The sequence below is a fragment of the Amphiprion ocellaris genome, chromosome 13 (genome assembly GCF_022539595.1).
Source record: "Amphiprion ocellaris isolate individual 3 ecotype Okinawa chromosome 13, ASM2253959v1, whole genome shotgun sequence".
In the NCBI taxonomy this organism is placed as follows: domain Eukaryota; kingdom Metazoa; phylum Chordata; class Actinopteri; family Pomacentridae; genus Amphiprion; species Amphiprion ocellaris.
In genome coordinates, this window is record NC_072778.1 from 5,258,100 (window position 1) to 5,284,912 (window position 26,813).

At 39.2% G+C, this 26,813-nt stretch overlaps 2 protein-coding genes across 4 annotated transcripts in view; one reads left to right on the forward strand and one right to left on the reverse strand.

Moving 5' to 3' along the window:
• Positions 1-4,198: 4,198 nt before the first annotated feature.
• Positions 4,199-21,091, forward strand: LOC111571139 (elongator complex protein 1-like). Of its 2 annotated transcripts, XM_055016382.1 has the most exons (35): positions 4,199-4,325; positions 5,683-5,870; positions 6,057-6,209; positions 6,300-6,381; positions 6,667-6,747; positions 6,849-6,934; positions 7,044-7,234; positions 7,477-7,600; positions 7,731-7,824; positions 8,886-9,116; positions 9,198-9,368; positions 9,789-9,867; positions 10,135-10,290; positions 10,410-10,516; positions 10,628-10,785; positions 10,890-10,995; positions 11,157-11,272; positions 11,447-11,520; positions 11,802-11,880; positions 13,701-13,780; positions 13,872-14,009; positions 14,256-14,341; positions 14,440-14,588; positions 15,133-15,256; positions 15,882-15,979; positions 16,177-16,378; positions 16,493-16,554; positions 16,761-16,823; positions 17,674-17,734; positions 17,892-18,005; positions 18,655-18,754; positions 18,844-18,971; positions 19,971-20,122; positions 20,602-20,680; positions 20,951-21,091. In XM_055016382.1, the coding sequence occupies exons 2-35, from the start codon at positions 5,721-5,723 to the stop codon at positions 21,016-21,018; spliced, it is 3,942 nt and encodes a 1,313-aa protein (XP_054872357.1). In that variant the 5' UTR covers positions 4,199-4,325; positions 5,683-5,720; the 3' UTR covers positions 21,019-21,091. The 2 variants fall into 2 exon arrangements, with proteins under 2 accessions (XP_054872357.1, XP_054872358.1); XM_055016383.1 differs by lacking the exons at positions 15,882-15,979; positions 16,177-16,378; positions 16,493-16,554; positions 16,761-16,823 and having other exon boundaries at positions 15,133-15,226; positions 17,672-17,734.
• Positions 17,189-26,813, reverse strand: part of LOC111563482 (probable carboxypeptidase X1) — a 47,231-nt gene continuing 37,606 nt past the window's right edge. For both annotated transcript variants that reach the window (XM_055016385.1, XM_055016384.1), the window contains 3 exons: positions 22,447-22,586; positions 22,128-22,230; positions 17,189-21,689 (listed from right to left, as the gene is read on the reverse strand). In XM_055016385.1, the coding sequence (XP_054872360.1) occupies positions 21,385-21,689; positions 22,128-22,230; positions 22,447-22,586 (548 nt within the window). In that variant the 3' untranslated portion in view covers positions 17,189-21,384. The remainder of the gene's footprint in view (positions 21,690-22,127; positions 22,231-22,446; positions 22,587-26,813) is intronic.

The following is a 26,813-nucleotide window of genomic DNA, read 5'->3' on the forward strand; positions in this document are numbered from 1 at the left end:
TAGACTTTACAATGAATCAATTTGGTGCTCATTTGTTCAAAAACAAACTTTAACAACTGTTGGATTATTGTGCCTTATATAACTCTTGTTTATTAACCGGTGTGCCTTTATTGTAGGAGTTTAGAATAGTTCACATACATATACCAGTAGCTGTAACTTAGAGTAGTATGCTGTAGTGGAAAAGCACTGGGTGTCTGGGGCCGTGTGAACATTTGTCTTTCAGAGATCAACAAGGACAGTATCTCATGTTGAAGACTACACAACCGGGACCTGCTCAACGGTTCAGGGAAAGGGTTGCTCCCACCCTGAGGTGAGAAGGAGAACAAGGAGCGCGGTCACGAGCTGTGCATGAGCAGACACAAGAGGAGAGAAGAAGCCAATCAGAGGGAGAAGACACCAAAAAGCTTGCATGATTTTGTCGTGGTATACAAGTCTGGGTCAGGGTGGAACTAGGCGTAGTCAGACTTCATGAACTGACAGTGTTTCTGTTGCTGTTAGGGAAATGAGTCTGGACCCAGAATTCTGTTCTGTTATATTTAATCTGTTAAATAAACATCTGTAGTAAGACCTATCTTCTCCTATTGCTTCATTCAATGAACGTGCAGGACCTATCTCACACAGTCTATTTTGCTGGTAGATTGGGATCGAGCTCCAACACAACAACACTCATGCAAGTTGTTCTGTGAATGACAAAGAACAGTGCAGAATAACAATAACTTCAGACTGGCAATGTAATTTTTGCAACAACAAAAAAAAAAAAACACAGTGATGCTGCTTTCTCGAGAACTAACACTGAGCAAAGCAGAAAAGGCTTTCCTTCAGGGAGGCCTCACAGGTACCATTTTCCGTTTACAAACAAAGCCTTAGTAGCTTGTTTCTGACTCCATGTATCCTGGCTGAACAGTGGTCAGGTTTTATTTTCATGATGACCCTTTGCACGAATTTAAATGAGTATTTCATCTGAGAAGGATACTCCAGATTCAGGTAATAGGTTGTCCCCATCAGCATAGCGAAACCAGTGGCCACATCTCTCATGTCAGCAAGAACGATGGTCTCCTCTACCACCACAGCCACATTGGGAATGCATCGTGCAGAATGCCTTCATGTCCAATGAGAAGTCCGACGCGCATTCCCTTCATTAAGATGTCCAGGATTTCACCATGAACCTGAAACAATTGGACAAATGAAATCATTATTTTGTTGGATGCAACTCAAAAAAACAACGTTACTAATAAGTTGACACTAAATTGGCAAAACTGATTGACTGATAATGCAAGAAGAAATAAAACATGTACCTCTTCAACTAATAAAAGTGCACATTATTATAGATTATTGCAATTTAACAAGTGTATTGTTTAAAAAAAAAAAAAATGTCTGTCCCCTTTAGATAGACCAGTGACCCTTCTGTCTTGAAAAATTTCTGAGTTCCCATCACCTTCTTTTCACATGATCTTGATTCTGACAATTGTCGAACCCATGGAACTTCTGTCTATTCTTAAAAGAAAACTTTGGGATTTTTGAACCTGGGCTAGGGTTCTTTATGCTGCTACAGTCATGTAAGAAGCAAACACCCAATGCTTGTAGGTTGTATTTTTTCAGCACCATCATAGATTAAGCCAATGTTTTCAATTCAGAGCTCTTTTAATTTTTAGAAAGGTTTTGTCACCACTTAAGCGGCTTCATTACTTCAGGATTGAATGCAAACTTCACAAACTTATCGAGACATTAATTTCTAGGGCATCAAGGTTACAATTACTATTTTTAGATAAACTTCGCCCACTCCGTAAGGGGAAATATGAAACCCTGGGGCCTGGACCCTTCCATCCACAATGGAATGGGCATTTGAGCTGTCGTCCTATTCTGATTTGTGTCCTACATAAAGTTAGACAAAAGTGAGGTCACGCAATATGAGAGTTCTTACGTAGGTTCACATTGACAAATTCACACTATACATACCTCTTTATCAAGGTACTGCATAACACTTTGAAGGGTCAACCTCCTGCTTGATGAAATGGCTGCTTTATACAACTGCAAGAGAAAAAAAAAACTAAACTGAGCTGCATGTTTTGAAAAGGATAATGTGAATCAATTTTTAACCTATCTGTATCATTTTATATCGCATGAGTGAGTAAGAGAAAGAGATATTTTTGATCCTTCTACATGAAACTGCATTTATGTTAAGTATTTCTACAAAGAACCAAAAAATCTAGTACATTAAAAAAAGACACAGGGATTGATGTAACAAATATTTGATACTATTAGGTAAGTCATATAGAAAATACATTCCAGTATTTCAATCAATAAAAATAAAATTAATTTCAAAAAATTTCCCTTTTACAAACTTCCAAATTAAAAAGAATTTGCTCCATTGTTTTGTTAAATGTGAGATTGGAAATGATCTATTTGGGACAAATTTGAGGGTGTCACCATGAGCTTAATGAAGCTTAAGAATTTTATTAATATTATTTTCTGACCTTTTATGGAATAATCAATTTAATAACCAAAAAGATTAAATGAAAAATAAAATTAACTGTAGATTGTAGGGTCATTGGTAAAAGTAGGAAAAACTAAACTAGACAAGCCACACAATTCAGACAGTGCTGCTGCAGACTGGCAGGGATCTTCATCCACCGGGCAGCTTTGGGAGAGGGAGCTCAGTTGTGACAGCGCGAGCAAGAGGATGAACAGAGAGAGCGCGCGCGGCGGTAGATAAAAAGCGGCGCGTGAATGCAATAAATTCACGGTATTTCAGCTCGTTTCATTACGATACGCCGTACAAACACAAATGCCTCCCCTCAAACACTCGGACCATCGACAAATACGTTGACTATATGCAGTAAATATAAGCGTCCAAGTCTTTAGACTTCATTAACGTGTTATTTCAGAATTTAAAATTTACGTGCCCACGGGTACAAAGCGGGCCCTGACTCTGGGGGGTACGTGACGCAGTTTCGCGGGCATACCAGAACACATCCGCCATTACATTGACTTGACTGCATCGCAAACTAGCTAGTTAACAAATGGGTAACATTAGCCTGCAGTTGCTTGCAGGCAAATGTTGAGTTCAAAAGTTTTTTTTTTATTGCTCCTGTTACGTCGGGAAGCCTTTGTAACCTATATGAAGGCGTAAAATGTCCCCCATGGACAACAGTTGTGTAATTTACTAATTCGCCATTTCAAACTTCGATTAACGAGATAGCTTAACAAAAAGAAAAACACACTAATGTAGTCATATTCGCACAGCTCTGTCAATGTGCTGATTTTATTCCATTTTATCACAGAAGAAACTGACATTGTTCTTAAATTTTATCGACAAAAAACTCAAAAGCACGTTTAAAAGATAACTTACCTCCGCTGTGTCTGTTCTCCGAGCAGAATGACGTATCCCTCCGCCCTGGTCAGTTGCACTCTGCCTGCGTCACTGCGTCAGATTGCAGCTCGCTGGAAAAGGGTGTCCTTCCGCAGCTGGAAGTAGTCCACTGCTGTTTACTCTATTGTTTCGTCAGTAATTAAGTTGTGGTTGAAATACTGTGGTTTGTCCAATTTAGAGAACTGGTGAGGTCGATAGTTCTTAGATATCATAGCTTTACAGTTCTATTTTTGACTAATTCCAAAATTGTGGTATTTCTTCAGCATGACCCTCCTCCACCTCCCCCCAGCACACCATTTCTTTTTTCAAGGTATAACTTACAGACACTGACGGTCCTGATAAAACTTACAAATAGTCAAGACAATTGATTACTTTAAGTTTTATTTTCTAAAACTTATAAACTTGAGTTCAATATTCGAAACTTGTCATGACAATTTGAGTTAAAGAAGACAAAGAAGTTCATATAACTTAATGGAGCTCTCATGTTTTACATTGTAGAAATACCGATAGAGTACTATATTTGCACAAAATGCCTATATAGCACAGAATTTACAAAAGCAGAAAGACTAAGGAATTTAGAACCAGAGAAGAAAGACAATTCTGTATTTTTTTTGTTTGTTTGTTTTGGATTTTTTTGGTTTGTTGTATTGTTTTTTTGGATATGGATTTCGTCATAAATCACAATAACAATTAATTAAACAGATAAGATTTATTTCCATTGTAAAACGTTTTTGCATATTTGAACAATCTATGATTTGAACATTTTATTAACGTTTCCCAACATAAACTTTTCCCCAGGATGCAGTTTCACTCCGCGTCATCAGGTGGCGACACCGTTGCATCCATCTACGTGCGACAGAGGTCAGAGTTTGTTCGTCTGACAGCGCCACATGTATGTTGTTATGGTGTTGATGCCGGATACGTAGAGGGTTTTATTGCTTCAACTTCTGTCTTCGTGAGTTTTTATCGTTTTCTTTCGATGTTAGGTTTCAAAGCTGCCACTTTCTATTCGCTGTTTTGAATAATTGCAGCTACGCATCACGTCGCTTCCTTTAGTTTAAAGGCAAGCTAGCAGTTAGCTAGTTCCATTTTCGGACAACATGAAATTGAGTCTTTACAGTAATCAGTTTGTGGCATAAAACTACGAACAAGCAACTTTTTTTTAAACATGTTAATGTATTTTTAAAAGCCTTGCCGTTATTGTCTGGTTCTGATGGTGTTATTTTGTTGTTAATGTGCTGTGGGAATAACATTCGAGGTGCGGTTTGTAACACAGGTTAACAGCTTAATGTATCTGATTATTGAAATGCTAATTTGTTTTCGTACTTGATAAAATCATCCGAATTAGAGAAAATCTACAGTATTTTCCAAGTCCAAACCACTGATGTCAGTTTGACAGCCATAATTCTGAAATACAATGTTGAATAATCATGTGAAACTAAATGAAGCAGTGTTTAACATGTGCGAACTTATAAGGAACTTATTTAAACTTTTATGTTGATTTAATTTCTTCAGACAACAGCAGACAAATACAGGGTGTTCTTTAGCAACTGTTCTCCAATACTGCTCGTGAAATTATATTGCAGGAGTTTTTATTGACACTCTTAGAATATATTATCTGTAAATCAATTAGATGCCACCCATATAAATTTACTGACAACTGTTCTGATGATATGTTATTCAGATTGAGTATTTTTTTAAGAAATAAATGGAAACGTGAACATTTTCTGGTTTCATTCTTCCTCTATGACGCAAAACCGAACGTCTTTGGGTTGTCATTTTAAACATTTAGAAACACCGATCGACACTTTTCACCATTTTCTGACATTTTATAGACCAAACAACTGATCAACTAATAAAAAAAAAGAGCAGAAAAAAAAGTCGATAATATTAATCAGAAATTAAAATAATCACTAGATCCCAGGTCCTGTTATGAATGAGACATTTTTTTTCAACTTTTAAGTTAATTTATTGTTTCAGACAGCAGAAATCAAAGACAGGTTATGCGTTAGCAACTGTATTCTTCAATATTGCATGATATGACATTTTAGGAATATTTATTGGTGCTTTTAGAAAACATATCAGGTGAAGGGGAAAAAATGTAAAACAGTGTCTGTAGTTTGAATATATAGGTAGGCAGAGACCTTTGCTGCCATTTCAATCAAATACATTACTAACAATTAGAATGTATTTTATCATAATATAACCAGTTATACTGAGTTGTAACAGAGGGTGAATATTAAACAAATATATCGACCAGCTATACCTACAGGTTTCCTTTTCCTGAATGTGTACATTTTTTGCTGTTTCAGGTCTTCTTCTGCCTTTGGGACCAGATTCCTGAGGTGAAATGAGGAATCTGAAGCTGCTGAAGAGCCTGCGGAGGTCCGAGCTTCAGGGTCCAGGCTCTCCACAGTGTTTCTATGTGCGGGCCGACACTGGTTCGCTGCTGATTGCCTCTCAGTACTCCATCACAGAGTATGACCCTCGAACTGGTCAGGTGAGCTGTTGCTGAAATACAGCACTTATATGTTTGTTTTCGGAGGAAATATTTTGTGAGTTGTCAGAAGTCGAGACTTCTCAGGGTTTTAGTCCATTTAAGTTCTGTTTCAGAGAGGACAGAAATGTGTTTACAGAATAAAGTAAAAAAGGAAACGTGCAGCATGTCCTCTGTTTTCTTCTCCAGGTTGTCAGTGAAGCCTCGCTGACAGCAGACAGTTTCCTCCCAGAGGATGGCAGCGGAGTGGTGGTCGGACTGCAGGACCTGGCTGAACTTGAGTCTGCGTGTTTGGCCACGGCAAGCGGGGATGTCGTTCTCTTCAACCTCAACACCTGCCAGGTTGGCGGTGCAGAAAAGTTGCTTATGATGGAGAGAGAGCAGTAGTGTTAGGTGAATGAGGGTCATCACAAAAAATCTTCTCTTCCACAGTTGGAGTGTGTTGGCAGTGTCGATAGTGGCCTTACCTCGATGAGCTGGAGTCCTGATGAGGAGCTTGTCATCCTCACTACTGGTCAGTATCTTGAACAATTGTTGAAAAGTGTTATTTATTTATTTATTTATTTATTTAATAGTGAAGTTGATGTTTGCAGTAGCATCATTTCTTAGTGTGAAAACCAAGAAAGATAAACAAGAGCCCAGAATTTCTAGATAGCAGGATGAGATGAGTGTGGTCAAGATTTGCTATTGTTCTAAGTATACATATCTAACTAATAAACAAGACAAAATGGTTAATTATTAGTTCAATTCAATTAGCAGTATTACAGGTAAATAAATCACTAATAATCTGTGTTCACAGGTCAGGAAACAATCATCATGATGACCAAAGACTTTGAGCCGATCACTGAGGTCGGAATCCACCAGGATGATTTCGGTGAAGGTACAGTGACTCATTAGGACTCAGTTTAGATTAGTAACCGTTGAGGTTCACTGGATTGTTCTCTAGATTTAATGTGCTCACCTAGATTGTTTGTTTTGCAGGAAAGTTCATCACAGTCGGCTGGGGAAAGAAGGAGACTCAGTTCCATGGCTCAGAGGGGAAACAAGCAGCACAGAAGAAGATCCAGGTCACTGACTACTCACTCTAATATCAGCGCTTGTACAAAAACAAAGTGTCAAACTGTATTGAAATTTAATTTAGAGTATGTTAAACATGAAAATATGCTTTTACCACAGGAGGTGCAGCCCACTGTGGCCTGGGATGACCGCAGGCCTCGGGTGACGTGGCGAGGTGATGGTCAGCTTTTTGCCGTCAGTGCGATCTGTCCTCAGACTGGAGCCAGGAAGGTCCGGGTCTGGAACAGAGAGGGTGTCCTGCAGGCCACCAGTGAGCCCATCAACGGTCTGGAGCAGGCGCTCTGCTGGAAGTAAGAGCTCTACCGAAGCGATTTTCTTTGAATTCTTTAAGTGAAACAAACCAGCACTGTTGCCTCGCAGCTGAAAGATCCCTGGTTCATGTCCCAGCCTTCCAGGGATCTTTCTGCATGGAGTTTGCATGTTCTCACTGTGTGTGCGTGGGTTTCCTCTGGGAGTCAGACTGCTTTGGACTGACTCTGTTTAATGAATGTAGAATTGTGAATCAGTGTTAAATCTTGTCTTGATGTTTCAGACCGTCGGGTAGCCTGATAGCGAGCACCCAGCGTCATCCCAACAAACACAGTGTGGTGTTTATGGAGAAGAACGGACTGCTGCACGGAGACTTCACTTTGCCTTTCAGTAAAGACCAAGCCAAGGCATGTTCAATGTCCAGATTCAAAGTTCAAAATGACAAAATTATTTAAGATGATTAACACTAGAAGTATCAGCATGGGATCAGTATTTCAGTTTGTGGTCCAGATTAAAACACTGATGTGCGTGTTTTAGGTGAAGGAGCTGCTGTGGAACAGTGACTCCACTGTTTTAGCTGTTTGGTTGGAGGACATGGCTGCTGGGGAGGATGGACAGGTCAACAGTCACAGTAAGTTCAGCAAAATTAGTGTGTAGCAATTGTAGCATTCACTCTGGAATAGTTATGAACAGACACCTGCCCGTCACAATCAGTCACAATCAGTCACAATCAGTTGCAGTCTGTCACTTCCATATTATTGGACCTTCTCACAGTCACCCTCAGCACCTCAGCCAATCACCTCTCCCACCTGGAATCCACCCCTGTTCCTTTGTTTGAAGCCCATCAACTTCATTCAGTCACACACAGTCACTTGAACAACAGGATCACCCCACATCACTCATCTCTGGAAACCATTCACTTTTCACAAGCCTGGAAACCTGGATATCACGGCATCAAAGAGGAAACCTTCAACTGCTTTTGGATTTCTGGATGCCACCCACCTGAACATTGAATATTGGCTTGAACTGATGGCGAGCTACCCTGGACCAAACTGGAAAACCATCTGACACGTTTCACCCCTTCACCCACCCCACTCATTGGCAGGTCTAAAGCCCCACAGCTTCATCCCTTCCAGAATGGTGTGGTAGGATTTGTTGGGAATTGTTGGAATTGTTTTATGAATCAGCTTATCTTTCACTTCAACCATGAATTGTCAGTGGACTATTGATATTGAACTAAGCACATAGTCACTTTAAATTGTTGAAAGTGAAGCTGCTTATTCTGATTTGGATTGATTGAAGGACAGGTGAAGGTTGATTTTTTTGGGGGGGGGATTTTCTGATTCTGATTTTCTGTTATTGTTTTGTATTTTGTATTATTATTTTCATCATTGTTTTTGCCTTAATATATTCAAGTATTTTCTGTTGATTATTTTTAATACATTACCGGTAAACTAATTTCTGTGTTTTGTCTTCATTAGTTTTCACACAGCCCTCAGAGCCGAACCTAATCACAGCCTAGCCCTTAGCCCAACTAATGGTAGTCTATTTCCATTTGCAAGTGCTACACAATGTTTACAGTTGTCATGGGGTTTTTATTTTCTGCAATAAAAATATAAATTGATTAATTGTATTGTTACGTAAAAAAGAGTATGATGAATTCACCATGCGCATGTTGTGCTTCCTCTGCAGTCCAGCTGTGGACGGTGGGGAACTATCACTGGTATCTGAAGCAGAGCCTGGACTTTGGCAGAGACCCTCAGAAGGCTCCAGTTTGTGTCTGCTGGGACCCAGAGCGCCCCCTACAGCTCCATGTGGTGTCCCGCAGCTGGACCAGCATCACCTACGACTGGGGCTGGATGACAGAGCGCAGCCCCGGACTGGACGCCACCGACAACGCCAATGTGGCTGTGATTGATGGAGGTGAAAGCTGATGCGACAAGACAGCAATGAATTGTTCTATTATTTGGACATGATGTTAATGTCTGTCTAAACCCCCTGCAGAGAAAATCCTGGTGACTTCTTTCAGGCAGTGTGTGGTTCCTCCTCCAATGAGTTCATTCGAGCTCCAGTTAACTTCACCAGTGAACCAGGTGACTTTCCTGTGTCGACCTCAAGGGACCAATCAGGTGGCAGCATTCACCGCTAATGGGCAGATCTCAATCTACAGCCAAGGTAGGCTTACAAAATTAGCTGAATGTTTTGGATTACCTTCCAAAATGAGTGGAATTTATCTCATCATGTAGTTTTAGGAATATTTGAGTGGGACTTTATGTAAATTTGGCATTGTGAACTCAAATTTTCTTGTTTTTTTTTTTTTTTTTTTTTAGTTCAGTTCTGTTTTTTAAGGGCCCTGAATTCAGGAAATAGTAGTCAACATTGAAATTTGAGCCAAGATTCGGAACCTGAACCAGATTTTTGGGTTCAAGCCCATTTTTGATCCAACGTCTCTAAAATCTGTCTTGAGCCACACAGTCTTTAAATGGATATTTGGTTAGAATTTGGTCAGATGAGAGCATATTGACCTGGAGAATACATCCCCTTTGTTAATTGTGTCTCATTTTATTAACCTTGCGTATTTCTCTGTCAATCGAGATTCAGGAGAACGGGCTGACAAAACGGCAGATGGGTTCAGGACTATGTCTCATCCTCTGGTCCTTCAGAAAACCTTCAGGTATCATATAAACCTGCAGTGCTGTACATTATGCTGTTGTCCTCTGACATCCAGCTCCACCTCACACTCTGCCACCTGCTCTGTCTCATTCAAGGTTACTTAAATAACGTGGAAAAAACTGTATCCTAATTTTAAAATATGCTAGTGTTTCTGTTTCATATTGGTTTACTTCTTCTTCTACTACTACTATTACTACTACTACTTTCATCGGTTGTTTAAACTTTATCCCAAACGATTGTCCTTCCTGTTTACCCCATTTTCTTGCAGACTGGCAGCCCTTCTTGATGATCCTCTGGCCCTGAGGCAGCTGCTGTGGCTAGAGGATGAGCTGTTCGTGGGGGTCAGTTCTGGTCTGCTGCCAACCTCCTCCACCCTGCAGATGCTTCGTCCTGTTCAGGATGCTACTGACACACTCGGAGTGAGGTCAGCAAGCAAATCAATCCGTTTCAGACATGGGTTTATCCCGTCAAACCTGTAAATTATCACAGTGACACTGAAATCACTTAAAGTTATTTACCGTTTCTTGCCGTTTTGTGCTTCAGGGCTGCTGTGGAAGTGGATGGTGTTGTGGTCAGTGTGGTTCACTGCTCACAGACTGGAACTGTGGCCCTGCAGCTGGAGGATGGACAGATCCGGAAACTGGTCTGGGGTCAGAACATGAACACTGATTACTTACATCGCTTTTGGAACTTGCTGTAAATGCATGTCAAATTCACTAGTTTTCAGTAATGAATCTTATATTCTTTACATTTCTCTGTAGATTGTCCTGAGCCATCCGTGGAGGATTGGCGAGACTCCAGCGGTTGTCGCATCAACTTTCCTGTTCCCTGCATCCAGACGGCGCTCTGCAGTATCAGCGGAGAGGAATGTCTACTTGGGCTGACGGACAGATCCCACCTGTACGCTGGAGACACAGAGGTATTGTCTCAACATCCTGATACCAGCAATTTGTTCTCTGGGAGGAGGATACCAACAGGACTTTTGGAAAACATGCACATTTCTGTCTGCTGTTCTTCCTGCAGCTGGCCTCCAATGTCTGCTCCTTCGCTGTTTGCAACGACTTCCTCCTCATCACCACACACTCCCACACCTGCCGCTGCCTCCATCTGGGCACGCTCACTGTCAAAGGTGGGACAAAGACAAGCAGTGAAAAACTGAGTTTTCTCTCCTTACACATATCAACTAATTTAAACAGAAACACACAAAAACACAGCTTTGTAGTAATGCCTGGTAACACATAAATAACAGATTTCTGGTGGATCTGAGTTAAATGACCTCTGACCCCACAGGGCTGCAGGCGGCCTTAGCCTCAGATGGAAGTCAGAATGATGAGACGCTTCGGAGAGTGGAGAGAGGATCCAGGATCGTCACCGTAGTGCCTCAAGACACCAGAGTGATTCTGCAGGTCAGATTAACACACAACACACATTGTCAGCTTCACTGTTTCGCCTATAGAAACCACCGTAGCAGTAAAATGTAGTTTCTGTGACTGTACATTAAAAACGTTTAACATTTTCTGTTTTGGAAATGAGAAATGTGGTAATATGCACTCCCTCTCTGATTTGTTTTTTGTGTCCAGATGCCTCGTGGGAATCTGGAGACTGTACATCACAGAGCGCTGGTGTTGGCTCAGCTCAGGACATGGTTGGATAGGTGAGTCTGATCTCCTTCAACTCCAGTTAATAGAAGACTTGTGGTGTATCACACTGAATGTAGGTGAAATTTACAAAGATCTTAACTGTTAAATTATACTTCATTTTCTTAATCTAAACTTTCAAAGTGCTTTATAATTAAACATGGTCATCTTTGCATTATGTAAGTGTGATGATTTATAGCTGTAAAGACTGGAAATGGAGAGCAGTGAGTCTATACCTGTCTGTGTTAAACTCAATCCTACATGTTTTTCTTTTTTTGTTGGTGTTTTGTGTCATCAGTTTGAGATTCAGAGACGCTTTCGAGTGTATGAGGAGGCTGAGAATCAACCTAAACCTCATCTATGATCACAGCCCAAAGGTATGTACTGGGATTTAACAAGGAGTTGTCCAACTACATGTTTTACTTTGACTGCAGACTTGCAGCGTTCAAAGGTTCCCTTTGGAGTTTTATTGTACACAAACACCACTTAAATTTCTGTCCACTATTGCTCACCAAAAATCTTTTTATTTATCTTAGATCAAAATAAGTTGTTGCCATGAAACATATGCAAAACAGATTAACAAAAAAAATGTTATCATACTTATCTTCTATGGGGAGTCACTTACAGCCAATTCATGCTTTCTGCATCGACTTCCTGGCCTGCATATGTGACTCTGTTTATTCTACAATAGGCTGTGGTGGTTTGCTACGTGGTCAGTTGCATTTTCCACTATATTTAACACAGAAAAATACACAAGGAGACAATAGCTGGTTACACATTAACCTGCAGCACTGTATCAGTGATTATTCCTGTGGTGTACCAAGCACAGTGTGTGGACAGAGCACAGGATATCTAGAGAATAATGGACTGTGTTTACCATTGCAGACATGTATGCGGACTCAAAAAGCATGAATTGGACTTTATACTCCAGGAAGCCTTTATAGGTTTTTGTTCACAGCTTCTTTCAGTGAGAAAAGTGAGGTCAAGTCACCGGTTTTTATACAGAGCATTTAAAACAACAGCTGTTGTACCAAAGTGAAACTGTGAAATTTTCCTAACAAGTTTTAGTATTGGGATGTGAGTCTATATTGTTGTTTATGGTGTGATTTTACTGGAATAATTTATATTAATTTTGCGATTAAAACCCGACAAAAATGTTATGCAATACTACTTTACTCGAATGTGATACATGTGACGTCTAAGACCTTACAGTGTTATTTATTATGGCAAATAATAATAATGATAACAACAGATACCGATTACCGTTCAAAAGTTTTAGGTCACTTAAAATATCCTTATTTTTGAAAGAAAAGCTGTTTTTTTTTTTTCAATGAAGATAACATTAAATTACTCAGAAATACAGTCTAGGCATTGTTAATCTGGTAAATGACTATTCTAGCTGGAAATGGCTGATTTTTATTGGAATATCTACATAGGGGTACAGAGGAACATTTCCAGCAACCATCACTCCTGTGTTTCCCTGTTAAAAGGGTGTTTTCCTTGCCACTCTCAGCTTTTGGCTTGCTCTGGGGGTCAGACATACGGGTTCTGTAAAGCGTCTTGAGACAATTTGACTGTAATTGGCGCTATATAAATAAAATTGAATGGAATTGTTCTAATGCTACATTGTGTTAGCTAATGGTGTTGAAAGGCTAGTTGATGATTAGAAAACAGTTGTGCCGTTAGCACATGAATAAAAGTGTGAGTTTTCATGGAAAAGATGAAATTGTCTGGGTGACCCCAAACTTTTGAACGGTAGTGTGTGTATATATATATATATATATATATATATATATATATATATATATATATATATATATATATATATATATATATATATATATAAAATGAAACTTACCTAATTTATATACATGTTAAGGCGATGACTCTACAATATTATGTAGATGAAACTGACAAAATTTTTGACACTACAAAAATATACATGGATATACCAGAAATGTGTTTATTTTCTAAAAGAAGAGGAATTAAAAGTTTTACCTGTGTAATGCAATATGTATCTGTGATTTATAGATGAGACTTTTTAAACATTTGTAAATAAATAACTGATAGCAGTAAATAATTTACATGCTTTTCAATGTTAGTGAATAGTAGAAACAAGCATTTTACAAACTGATTTGTTCCTAAATAACAACAATGAGAGCATGAATTAACACAAAGTGCTATTTTACATTTGCAGGTTTTCTTGGAGAAAATACAGACTTTCATCACGCAACTCAACTCCATCAACCAAATCAACCTCTTCCTCACTGAGCTGAAGTAAGACTTGGTTAGAGCCGGATAAGTCGTATCTCATATATAAAAGCAAGAACAACTTCTATATAACAAGCATGTTTTCTTTGGTATGCAGGGAGGAGGACACGACTAGCAGTATGTACCCCCGTCCTGAGAGCAGCTCCATCCAGCACCAACCTTCATCTGGGCAGAAGAAGGTGGACGTGGTTTGTGATGCTTTACGGAACGCAATGGAATCAATGGATCCAAACAAGCGAGTTATAATTCTATTTTTGTCCTTTCTACACATAGTAGTATAGCTTATCGTTAGGGGTAAAATGTAGTAAATACAGGTTCTGATTTCAGAGAATTTTATAAAATTTTCTTAGTAGCATTTACAGTAATAGCTGAAAATGTGTTTGTTTGTTTTTTGTGAAAAATACAACCAGAATGGCAAATAAAAGTTCATCAAATAATGCCACTAGTGGGACATACAATGATGATGGTGTTCTCCATCCAGGTTCTGTCTGTCTATTCTGACGGCTCATGTGAAGAAGACAGTTCCAGAGCTGGAGATTGCTCTGCAGAAAGTCCACGAGCTTCGAGGTGAGTAAACCTTTGGCACACTGAGAAGCTGTACACACACACACACAGAGTAGATAACATGAGGAGACAGTGTTTAATTCCTCTGTCTTTCTCCTCAGAGAACCCTCCTGAAGCTCCAGGTGCTGTGAGCGCTGAAGAGGCATTAAAGTACCTCCTGTTTCTCGTCAACGTTAACGACCTGTACGAACACTCACTGGGAACGTACGACTTCGACCTCGTACTCATGGTGGCCGAGAAATCCCAGAAGGTATGAGACGGCCGAGGAACAGGAAAAATCTGACTTTAGCAAAAGAAACACTAAAAAGTGCAAACAAAAATGAAAATTCAGTTTCCCAATACTATATTTTTTCATCTTACTTGTAAAAAAGTGAAATAAGTGCCAAATATTACACAAAATTCCTCATTAACTTGCTCTGTAAGGTCCTCCCAAAGCTAATTAGATATTCAGCTCTGATGTGAGAAGAAAAAGATTCCTAAAACATTATCAGTTGCAGAAGTTTGTATTTGTAGCTTTATTGTTTTAATTGAAAAAAATCATTTAGATTGTTTGCGACACAGTGAAAGTAGTGCTACAAGTGAAGTCTGTGTCTACAGGAAACAAATTGCCTCACAAAAATGGTCAAAATACAGTTAAATCGGTGCATTTTCAGGATATGCTTTGCACTACAACAGCTTACTAGTTGATTACAGCAGGAATTTAAAAAGTCAGTTTCACTTTAAGCTAAATATAAAAACACCAAGATGGTCCTTCAATCATTTTATACAAATTTAAAGGCATCTTATTCCTGCAGGACCCCAAAGAATACCTTCCCTTCTTAAACATGCTCAAGAGCCTGGAGCCAAACTACCAACGCTACACCATCGACAAACACCTGAAGCGCTACAAGAAGGCCTTGCTTCACCTCAGCAAGTGTGGTCAGTCTGGCAACTTTTTAACGTTTTACTGCTTTTCACTTTGACAGAATCTATTTTTCTGAGATTATTTGCCAATAAAGTTACTTTGACCCTCTCCAGTCACTAATATAACCCCTAAAATCTCATCTCTGTGTATCAAAGTTAAATATTTATACTTTATTTTTCAATGACTGTAAAACATTTCTACTTTAAAATAGCTTTGATACAACTCACCGACGACTTTGCTCCAACACTGTAAATCTACTTTACACAACACAATGACAAGTAGCAATATTGGACTAATTCAGCCACACATGTTCAACCTGGAAACCGATTCTGAAGAAGCATAATGTTACAGAAAGCCCCACCCTACAAGTTGACAGGATTGACTTTCTAGGTTTGTTATGTATCAAGTAAATTAAGACAGCATATTCATGGTGGAAATATAATGCTTTTTCTGCTCATGATATGTCTTCTAATCTATAAAAAACAATATGAACACTTACAATGTAAAGAAAATTGATTTTCACCGGAGGGAGTCTTTTACTTAGCTGCAAACACAGGAGTTACATCTGTTCAGCTAAAAGGTGCTGCTGTTTTGCAAACACAAGTTTGATGCAAACTGATTTGTGTATTTTGTGTTCAGGAGAAGAACATTTCGGTGAAGCTCTGCAGCTGGTGAAGGAGCAGAAACTCTACAGTGAAGCTCTAAAACTGTACGCAACAGATAGCGTTCACTACAAGGTACAGACACACCTCAGGGCTGTTTTCATCTTCTGTGGCCTGTTGGCCTGAAGTTACTTGAGTCTGCATGAATCAAAGTCATGTCACTAGACTGCAGCATCAATTATGCATTTATCACATGTGGCAAATGCACCGTAGTTTTAATGGTGTCAAAGTGAGAGAAAGTCAGTGCTGTATGTTGCCTTTTCAACCTCCAGGCTCTGAACTGTGCATATGCTGAGCACCTGGTGGAGCACCAACAGGCGGAGCAGGCCGGCTTGTTGCTATGGCGATGTGGAGAGCCGGTCCGCGCCCTGCAGGCTTTCGCCGGCAGCTCCAGCTGGAGAAACGCCATCTGTGTGGCGCAGCAGATACCGCTGCCACCGGACCAGTTGGCTCTGCTGGCCAGAGACCTGGCAGGTAACCATGACAACAGGTGGCCAGACTGACAGGTAGTCAGTCAGCTGGTGTGATTCTAGAAGAAGTGACATTGCATGTAATTCCAGTGACGGTTTGTGCTTCTTTTCCTCACAGAGAAGCTGACTGAACAGAGGCGCTATGCAGATGCTGCTCTGCTGTTGGACCAGTACGCTAAAGTAAGATCCTCTGCAGCAGTTAACATCTGGATGAATGACTTCTGATGAATTGGCGTGCTGCATGAGCAAATGGATAAATGTGGAAGAACTATTTAATATTAGATTTCCGCGGTTATGATCTATTATGAATCAACCAGCATCGGGTTACTGTCTGTCCACAGCTGCTAGCTATGGTCTGAACGTCCGTATTTCTCTGTTTCCCACAGGACTGTGAGGAAGCCATCTTGGCTCTGATCACTGGTGCAGTCTGGGAGGAGGCGCTGCGACTGGTAAGTAAAGAAATAATAGCTTAATTTATGTAGCGTTTTTAAAAACAAGCATTTAAACAGTGCGTTAACACAGAAGTCTCCAACCACCAGGATGTGGGTCATTTGGTATCAAGCCACACAGAAAGAAGAAAAAATTGGGGTTTTTTTTCTACACTGTCTACACTGTGTTTTATTTCGAAAGAAGACTAGATTATCTTCCTGTCACTTAAGTCTGTACTTGTTTCTCGCACTTGACTCTGTCAGTTTTCATGCCTGGCTGTTAAATGAAACCGTCAGTCTAACCCCTGTCAAAATAAAAATTTTTAAAAAGTCTCTGGAAAACTTATTTGAAAAGAAGTAAATACAAATTTAGCAATAAAAGGTAATTTTTATTTGTTTAGGATACTTTTTTTAATAAGAAAAAATCAAAACACAACAGTTATTATTTGTTATGTGCGCGATGACCGGTCCGCAGAGAATTGTCTTGCTTGAAAGTGGTCCGTGGTGCAAAAAATGTTAGAGACCGCTATGCTAACACTCAAAGCAAAAGCAGAATACCAAGAAAACAGGCCAAACTATGTAAAGCTGAATTAAACTGTGGTTACGATAAAGTTAAAACAAGATGACAAAAGATGCAAAATTCAAAAACAAGTAACAAGTAAAATAGTAAAGTATGAAAAACCTCACCAAAGCAATAAAAAGATGACATCATATAAAAGAAGACCTCTAATCAACCATCCATCCTTCCTACTTTTTACTTAATTTTTTTAAAATGCACGGCTATATTCAGTGAAAATTCTTGGGTAGACACACAATCACTGACATGCCATGTGTGCATGTGTTATTATAAATATGTTTATATCTGCTTCAGATTTACATGCACAACAGGCAAGACATCACCGAAACCAACCTGAAACCTGCACTAATAGAAGGTAAGAATGCTATAGACAACATGTTCAGTCAAGTGAGCATGCTGACCCCAGGAACCCGAAGAAAAATCGTGGGGATTTCTGTTAAATAATTGCTGAAAAACTACATGCAGAAGAAGTTGAAGGGTAATACCACACAAAACCTATTGTCTTTCTTCAGCTGTCAATACCCAGACTGTCTTCCTGGAGGCTCAGGTAGCGACGTTCACACGGCACAGGACCCGGCTGGCCGTGGTCCGTGAGCAGAAAGAAAAGGCCAAACTGGACATGCTGGGTGAGAACAAGACAATAGTGATGTGATCCAAAGTGTTGTAATTTTGTGTCAGTTATGTTGTGTATTAATTTGAAATAACCCAAAAGGTCTTACATCAGTCTCACAACATAGCCTCCATCTATATGCTTAATATTGTCCAGTCATGTCACCAGAAAGTGGTTAAAAACACAATCCCCAATGCGTGGGATTATAAACCACTACTGTTTCACAAAATATGCATCTTCCAGTAAGCAAAACTGCAGTATTTTAAGTACTTCTACGTTCATATCAAATAATCCATAGGCTTTAATCACTGCTGGCTTAGAACAAAGGTTAGGTGCTGTACGTGGTCCAGATCTGGAGTGAAGATGAGGTTGTAAATGCTCACATGATTTAAGAATCAGTCTAATTCCTGGGTAGGTTTTCTGCAGGTCAGATGAGGAAGAATCTGGGTTGCCAGTGAAGTCACTATGTGAGGTGATAACCTCCTTAAACAGTATTCATTTTTGACAGTTTGGTCAATATTTGTGCAATACTTCTGTCAAAAAATTAAATAGGAAATGCTCTTTTAAGATGCATTTTTCCCCTATGGTTGTTGTCTTCATTTGTGAAAATTCCAAATGAACTATACATTCCCAATAAACCAGTTAAATTCAGTTTTCTTCTTCAGATGAAGATGGTCCAGACTGTCCTGATGCTGAACTTTACTCTGAAGCCAGCAGTGTGATGACCGGTTCCAAATACTCCCAGAGTAACTCCCGTATCTCCTCGTAAGACAAACGCTCCCACTTACAACACACGCACAAAAAACCCTAGTGTTTGCTTTGTTTCTGGTTTAATATTCATGCTCTGCTTGCAGGAGATCATCAAAGAACCGGCGGAAAGCCGAGCGAAAGAAGCTGAGTCTGAAGGAAGGAAGCCCGATGGAGGACCGAGCACTTATGTATGCCCTGGGAGAGATGATCACCTCTGTGGACAAGATGAGAGGTACAGATACAAACATGCAAAAACTGTTTGCATATTAAGACCTTCACTGGACAGTTTAGTTTGTCCATGTTGTCGCAATACATTCACTGCTTCCGTTCACATGGTAAAACTAAATGATTAAAGTAAGTGGTAAGGAGTGCTTGTACATGCACACAACTATCTTTGCCTGCTGCAATCATCCCTGCTGCTCATACTGGACATTAAAATATCCCCTCCCGATGTCGTCAGTGATGTGGAAACTTTGAGTTCTGATTTTATGTAAAAATATGCTTTAAACATTTTCTAAAACTAATGAAAGGCTCCAGCAATCTGAGTCTTATGAAAGTGTGACTTTTTGGCACAGATTTTTAGAACAGTGACAATTAATTGGTTAACTTTTAAATGAATAAAGTGACAGTAAACTGAAGGTCTTTGGGTTATGGACAAAACAAGACATCTGAGAACGTCATCTTGAGCTTTCAGAAACACTGAGTGACATTAACTGATTATCCATTAAAATAACATATTAATCAAGAGTGGAAATATTTGTGACCGTGGTTTCCTGGGCAGCTGCAGTTGTGGCCAATAAAGGGGAACTTTTGTACTAAAAGACTGCAAAAAGATCACTCTTATGGATTATTTTTATTGATTTGTTTAACGTGCACAGCTGTCATTGTAGCTTCAGATGAGATTTCGAATGTGTGTTGGATGAGAGGATTTTGTCCCTCATTGTTTCAAAGTAGATTAACAAGTCATCTACAGATATCTAATGTGAACAGGATGAATACTTAGAGGATGAAAAAACATTCAGTTCTCACGTGGACACCTTACTGATGTTTAAACACAGAAACAGACAAAAATGTTGACCTGTCGATGTAGACCTAACGGTTAAGTCTGTAGTGTAGACAAAGCAGCAAATGAACAATAAAGGAAACATTCTGCATTTTAAAAGACCTGAACTGAAAATCTAAACTTCACCGAATATTATGAGCATGTTTTTTGTTCCTCCTCTACTTACAGAGGAAGTCCACAACCTGCTGAAGGCCTTGGTGCTGTTCCAGTTTGACAAACAGGCAGCAAAGTTGCAGCTTTCCTATGAAGAAGCTCTGCAGATGATGGAGGCAGCGGTTCCTGAGGTGTGGCCTGAAAGCCTGCAGAACAGCCAAGCCCTGGTAAATATTCAACCTTAGTAGTAGTTGTAGTAGTATCTCGGTGAAATGCTTTCCTCACATTTGGTTTTATCTCATTTTCACTTTGCTTTTATTTTGTTGCTGTGACTGGTTTAACAATAAAGAAGCAAATTAGAAAAATCTTAACTACAGCATCAATCGTTAATCGACACTAATCACATGATATAATTTGCTACAATGACCTCGTTACCTTGGTCATTATTATAGAAAAACACTCTCCAAGCAGATTTGAGCTGGTCTTAAATAGGTAGCCATTAACCATCACAGAAAACTTTGTCATGGTGGCCCTGTATTTGAACAAAATGTTTTTTTAAAAAGTATATCCTCAAAAATGAATTGATAAATTCACTCGCATCCATTGTGTGTGAGATAGAAATGAAAAAAACAACATTATTTAATTGTAATTTTACATTTTGAATGTCTGCTTTTTTTTTATAACTCATCGTACTCCTGCTCTGTAGCTCACTGGGCCAAACTCTACCGCGAACAGCATCATGGCTTCTTACCAACAGCAGCAGAGACCTGCAGCTTCACAACAAGGTCAGTACAATGTGTAGTATTGACTAATTTGTCATTTCATTGATCACCATTTACACATCTTCATTCATAATTTTTATAATCATTTTGAAATATTTTTTCATTTTTTTGCTGATTTGTGCCACGTGTAAGCTAACACGAAAAAATGATTTGGTTGTGAACGGTGTTATTGCAGGCTAAACCTTTTTCTGGTGCTGCATGTGAGGTAGCATAATTTCTCTATTCCATTTTTTTTTTTTTGTTCTGCCTAATATTTGTTATTTTTCTTTGTAGATGCAGAGGTTCCGACACCACCAAAGATGAGAAACGGCATCAAGTGGAAGCTTACTGTTCTTAAATAAATTTGTTTTGTTTTAATTTTTTTTAACTGTAAAGTCAAATAGTAATTATGTAATAAACACAGACTCAAGTAAAGTCTTCTCTTACCAAATGTCTTCTTTCTCTGGAATTCAGAAATTTGTGAACGCAGTTATAAAGCTCCGAACTGTCTGCTGCTCCACAGCAGAAGATGAAAGTGTTCAATTCTCAGGTGAGCATGTGTGCTGGTATAAAATAACTAAGAAACACTGCTTTAAAAAAAAAAAGGAGCAAGGTGTCCATCTGTTGTCTTTGATAAATTACAACATTTAAAAAAGAAAACCTGACAGGAATCCAGTGAAGGTGGGTGTCTCTGAGCCAAGTCCTGCTTTGTTCTCATTTATTCACCATCACACCGTCTTTGCCCGTTTGGCAGCAGCAGCACGTCTCTGGTTGATGGCTTTGGTGGTGACGCGGAGCTTCCGCATGCGGAGCTGCCGCAGCCTGAGCTGCAGATCCTTTGGAAGTTTCCCCCCCTTAGCCAGAATGTCCTTTAGCCTCTGTTTGGGCATCTTGGTAAGGTTGAAGTCACAGATCGTTGGGTAGTAGTCATACATGACCTGGCAGATGCGGGAGGAGGGTAGGTATCCCTCTGCAGTAGCCGTCACTCGGTACTCACCGGGGTTCAGCAGCCGCCAGTAGTCACCATCAGCCGCTACAGAAGTAGAGATAGTAGTGGATAAGCTTGAGTAGTGAGCAGAAGTAATACAAGGTGTCCCAAAAAAATTAACATCATTTGAGATGTCCACATAAAACTAAGTGCTTATTTTGGATGAGGATTATTTTCCTTGTGTTCTATTTTTCTAAACAGATACCTTGATTTAATATGAGGGGTTTGGAAGCAGAGTGGTCTAACACACTTTCTGTAGTTTTTGAGAAAAATGGGTTCAAAGTTTTGTATTTTCAAGAATGGTCTAACATTGGAAGCACCACTGTAACGACACATTTGGGTTGTGGGTTAGACCACTTTGCCACTAAAATCTAGACCATAAAATATTACAGAAATTATATCAAACTCAGTTCAGAGTTTTTTTTGTGGGTAAGACCATTGTGCTTCTAACCCCCTCATATGTTCTGTGACATAAAATTGTACCTGATCTGATGTGATGATCAATGTCATCCACTTTGATGATGGCATATGCTATACCAGCCTCTGTGTCTTTGTCCCGAACCACACCCTTAACTCCACGGTGGACCTAAAGAGACAGAGAGATTCTACTGTTTGATTGGCGCTGAATTGGTGCCATCTCCTTTGGCCGGGGAGTCTGACAGAGTACATTACAATTAAATGAATAGTATGAGGCTGATAGGTAATAAAGCACAGCAGAGGAAAAACAAGCTATATTAAAGGAGAGGATTTGAGGATAAAATATGCATGTATATCCAGATAAACAGTATCTGTGAGGGCAGACCTGCTCCATGTAAACCAGCAGAGACTCTCTGTTGTTCTCCCACTCAATGGGAAGCTCGCTGGCGTGAGGAAATTTATCACAGGACAACTCCACCGTCACCTCGAAACAGTTGGTATGTAAGTAGCTGAAATCATTCATACCTGCAAGAAAAAAAAAATCCGCATTTAACAATATTTTTTTTCTGTGGTTAGGGTTACAGTTTTTATTTTTCACATTTAACCCTCATGTTGTCCTTGGGGTCATTCTGACCTCAAGTAAAATCTTTTGCCATCGTATACTTTTATGTTTTATGTAACAAGGCCCTGAATTCCAAAATGAAGGGAAAAATTTGTGGTAATGGGTTTAACTGAAGTAAGACTAAAGGCGTAACGCAGAATTAATTGACAATTTATATGCTTTAAATGACAGTCAAACCAGGCAGGGTCATTTTTTATTCCATTATTATGATCAATTATTCATGACATTGACATTAGTCAGCTACTGTAATGTTAATAAAATTACAAAAAGACTGTTTTAATATGTCTATTCATTTACGTCTGATAGTCTCTTCTATAGTTTGAAAATGGAATTTCTTGCACTTTTTCATTTTAACACTAAAAGGATTTTTGAAAAGTGAGAGACATTTTATTGTCTGAAAGTTGCATGCTACAATTAGAACAGATTATACAGGCAGAGTTAATGTTTTTCTGGAAATATTTACTTACAAAATGCATTGTTTAAAATCCCAAAAATGAATAAACTGGGCAAGAAGAAACTTTTGTTTAAAATAATATTTTCACAATTTTTACTCTACTGGGTCACTATGTCACCTTAATAGAGGTCGACTGTCAATTAGTTACATAAGAGTCTTAATTATCAATTCATTGTTACAGCTAAAAAATAATAAAAATAATTTAAAGACAGTTATATTTGTTAATTATTATTATTAATTGACAGGTTGCAGTGTCTTTTTTGGCTGCCTGTAGAGCCAGTCAGATCTTTATTAGGGTCCGAGCACCGACTGGTGCGAAGACCCTATTGGAATGCAAGGAATTATTATTATTATTATTCTTATTATACTTTCTTTGTCTGCCGGGAAATCGCCATTTTTGGCGGCCTTATCATACCCTAAAATGCGTCAAACTTGGCATGCTCATCAGGACTGGCGAAAAATTTGATATTTTATGGGAGTTGTGCATGTGTGTGGCAAAATTGCTCCATAGCGCCTCTTAGAAAATTGAAAATTTGGTCATTAGGCCAACTTCCACGATGTTTCATGTACAGCTACAAAATTTTGTATGCATATACAGCACATCAGGAAACCCAAAAAAGTCAATCATGACCACGCCCTAACCCCAACAGGAAGTCAGCCATCTTGAATTAGCTGTAAATTTTCCAAAGTTAATAACTCATCGGGGATAAGTCCGAGAGACGTCAAATTTGGCCAATACATGCAAACACGCGACCTGATGAAAAGTTATCAAAATGTTCATCTCATTTCAAAGGGCGTGGCCATGGCAACTCCCAAAAAAATGGATCCTTCGCCATGAAACAGGAAGTGGTGTCTAACTCAGCTGTACATGCTCCAATCTGTGTCAAACTTTCCATGTGTGATCAGAGTCCAGTACTGATCACATCCATAGGCCGACATAAAGTCTTGGTCGCAGCGTCACCTGCTGGACGTGCGTGGATTTGCCGACCAGCAAGTATGTGATGACCTGTCCAATGCTGCTTGCAGCTTTAATTTTTAACTTGAGTTTGGAGTCGACAGTTTTTGTCAGGAGGTTGGACTTTAGGCTTTGTGCTGGAGGGTTGAACCGTGATTTCCAGGATGTTTAAAGTGTACAGACCTCTTGAGTCCTGAGGAGATGAGCTTTCACACAGTGTGAGGGCTGAAATGTTCGAAGTTTCATAGTAGTTGTCTGTAAACTAGAACCTTCAGATAGTCCAAGGACTTGTGTCTTCTATGTCCATGTGTAGTTGTCTGTTAGTTAGAAATGTCAGATAGTCTGAGGACTGCAATGTGCAAAGTGTCTTAGTATTTCTGTGTTAGTTAGAAATTTATGTTTAATTGAAGACTTAAAAGTTGTGAACATGAGTTTTGATTTCATATTTAGAGTATCCATTTGAGTATTGGTGAGACGTTCACCTGTGTGATATTTAGAAATGGTGAAGAAACTTTGATTGTATTCACTGAAAAGTATAGTTAGTGCTGATCAGAAGGTAACATTAGTTTGATCAATGATTTCAACTATTAGTAGACTTTATGAGGGAAGCAGTTTTGAGAAAAGAGTTATTAGTAAATCAATTCATAGTGCAAGCCAGAACATTGAAAGAGGAAGTGTTTGAAGAAACAACCAGATGTTTTTGTTTCAGAATAGAAAACGTTTTAAGATATGTAAATTGATTTGTTTTTTTGGATTTTGTTATTGTGTCTTCTGTGTAATTTGATATTCAAAAGTGTCACTGGTGTTTATCAAATTGTTTGTCTGTATTTAGATTCATTTTAAAACTTGAGTCTTGGTCTTTTGTCATTCTTCATGATTTGATAATATTAGATTAGATGTACAACTGTTTTGTTTTTTAATGTGTAATTGTTGAGTGAAAAGTATTCTTGGATGTAATGAGTAAAAATATTATTTTTAATATTAAATGTTTCAACTTTTGTATTTTGTAATGTGAAGAACTTGTAGTAGATTGTAATGTGTAATTGTATATGTAAAGTTTTCATAGTAAAATGTGTTTAATTCCTCGTGAACGTGTTATTGTATTTAAGATGTAATTTTGTAAAGAGACATTCAACTATTAAAATAAGTGTACTAGTGTCTTTCACTTTTTGTTTGGATAGGCGTAATGAGGAACAGCCCGACAACGGGGTTAGAAATAAGAGTTAAGCCAGCTCATACAGCATGGGGTGTACAAGCGGTAGTCGAACCCGGGCCTAAGCGTTGGGGACCTAGTACATACGTCAGCGGCGTAACCCGTAGAGCTACCTGAGCACGCATGTTGCGGCCTTAAAAACGTGTAGAAAAGCAATAGAAATTCAAGGAGTGAGATGAGGCTTAATTACCAAGGTCCTTACAGCTGTAAAGAAATATTAGGAAATTAAAAATTACCAAAAAATATTTTTATTTCTTAAAGTAAGCAGCCGAATATTCTGAGAAATTAATTCGCGGTTTTTCCGTCCGCATCGTCGATATAGCTTACCTAAAGGTGTACTTTTTCAACCACGATGCGGACGGAAAAACAACAACATCATTTTAGAAATTTTTTGGATGTAGTGGCCTACTATTAAATTATGGTCAAATTTTAATTTTTTCAAACCATCATTTTTATACATGACTACTGTCAGGACCTTTCTCACCAGCCCCAACACTATCCCTTGACTTTCTTTTGCATGCGTACACGTTTCAAAGCACATGACATGTGTGCACATATAGCTCTACGGGTTACGCCACTCACGCATGTACTAGGTCCCCAACGCTGAGACCCGGGTTCGATTCCCTCTCGCAACCCCGTGCTCTCATTCTTATTTCTACCCCGTTGTCTGTCTGCCTCTCACTACACCTATCGATCAAATAAGTGAAATAGACTACAACACTTATTTACAAAGTTATATCTTTACTTAGTAAATAAAGTTCTTACATTAGTTCGACTTTTATATTTTCCTACTTTATAAATGTTTTCTTGTCTCAAGTTTTTCCCTTTCATTTCATGGCATTTTCTTATGTCGTTTCTTTCTTAATTCTTCTCCTTAGTACAACATTTTAACCCCAACCAGGGCTGGACTGGCCATCTGGCGTACCGGGCGATGCCCGGTGGGCCGAAGCACATTTTTGGGCCGGCACAGGAGATGTCATAATTTAACCATTATATATAAATATAAATCCTTTTTGTCGATCGCGACGGCCCATTGGATAATTTTTGGGAAGGACCTTGGACTAATCCAATGAAATCTCTCTGCCCCCCTCGGCCCGCCACTCACCGGCCTCTTGACCAAAGTCATCAAAATTTGCCGTTTGAGTTGGCCGGAAGTGTAAAATAGCAAAGATGAAGAAACGGCCCAAACGAAAGGGGGGCGCTGAAAAATTGCGCGAATAAACGCTTAAAAGCCTGCAAGTCGATGCAGCTAAATGCTGCTGAATAATTGACATGTTTGCCGTTGCTTCCACTACTTCACCTGCAGCAGCGACTGCTGCTGCCATGATAGAAAAAGAAGCCGAAGTTCAGTGGGAGTCGGAGGAAAAGGAGTAGGAGGAGAAGGAGGACGAGGACGGAGGGAGAGACGCGACACAGCAGGGACAGATCGACGAGGTCACATTAGCTTTAAAACTATACCTTAACTGATTCCAGCTCTTTTTCTTTTCTTCATCATCTATGCATCTCTC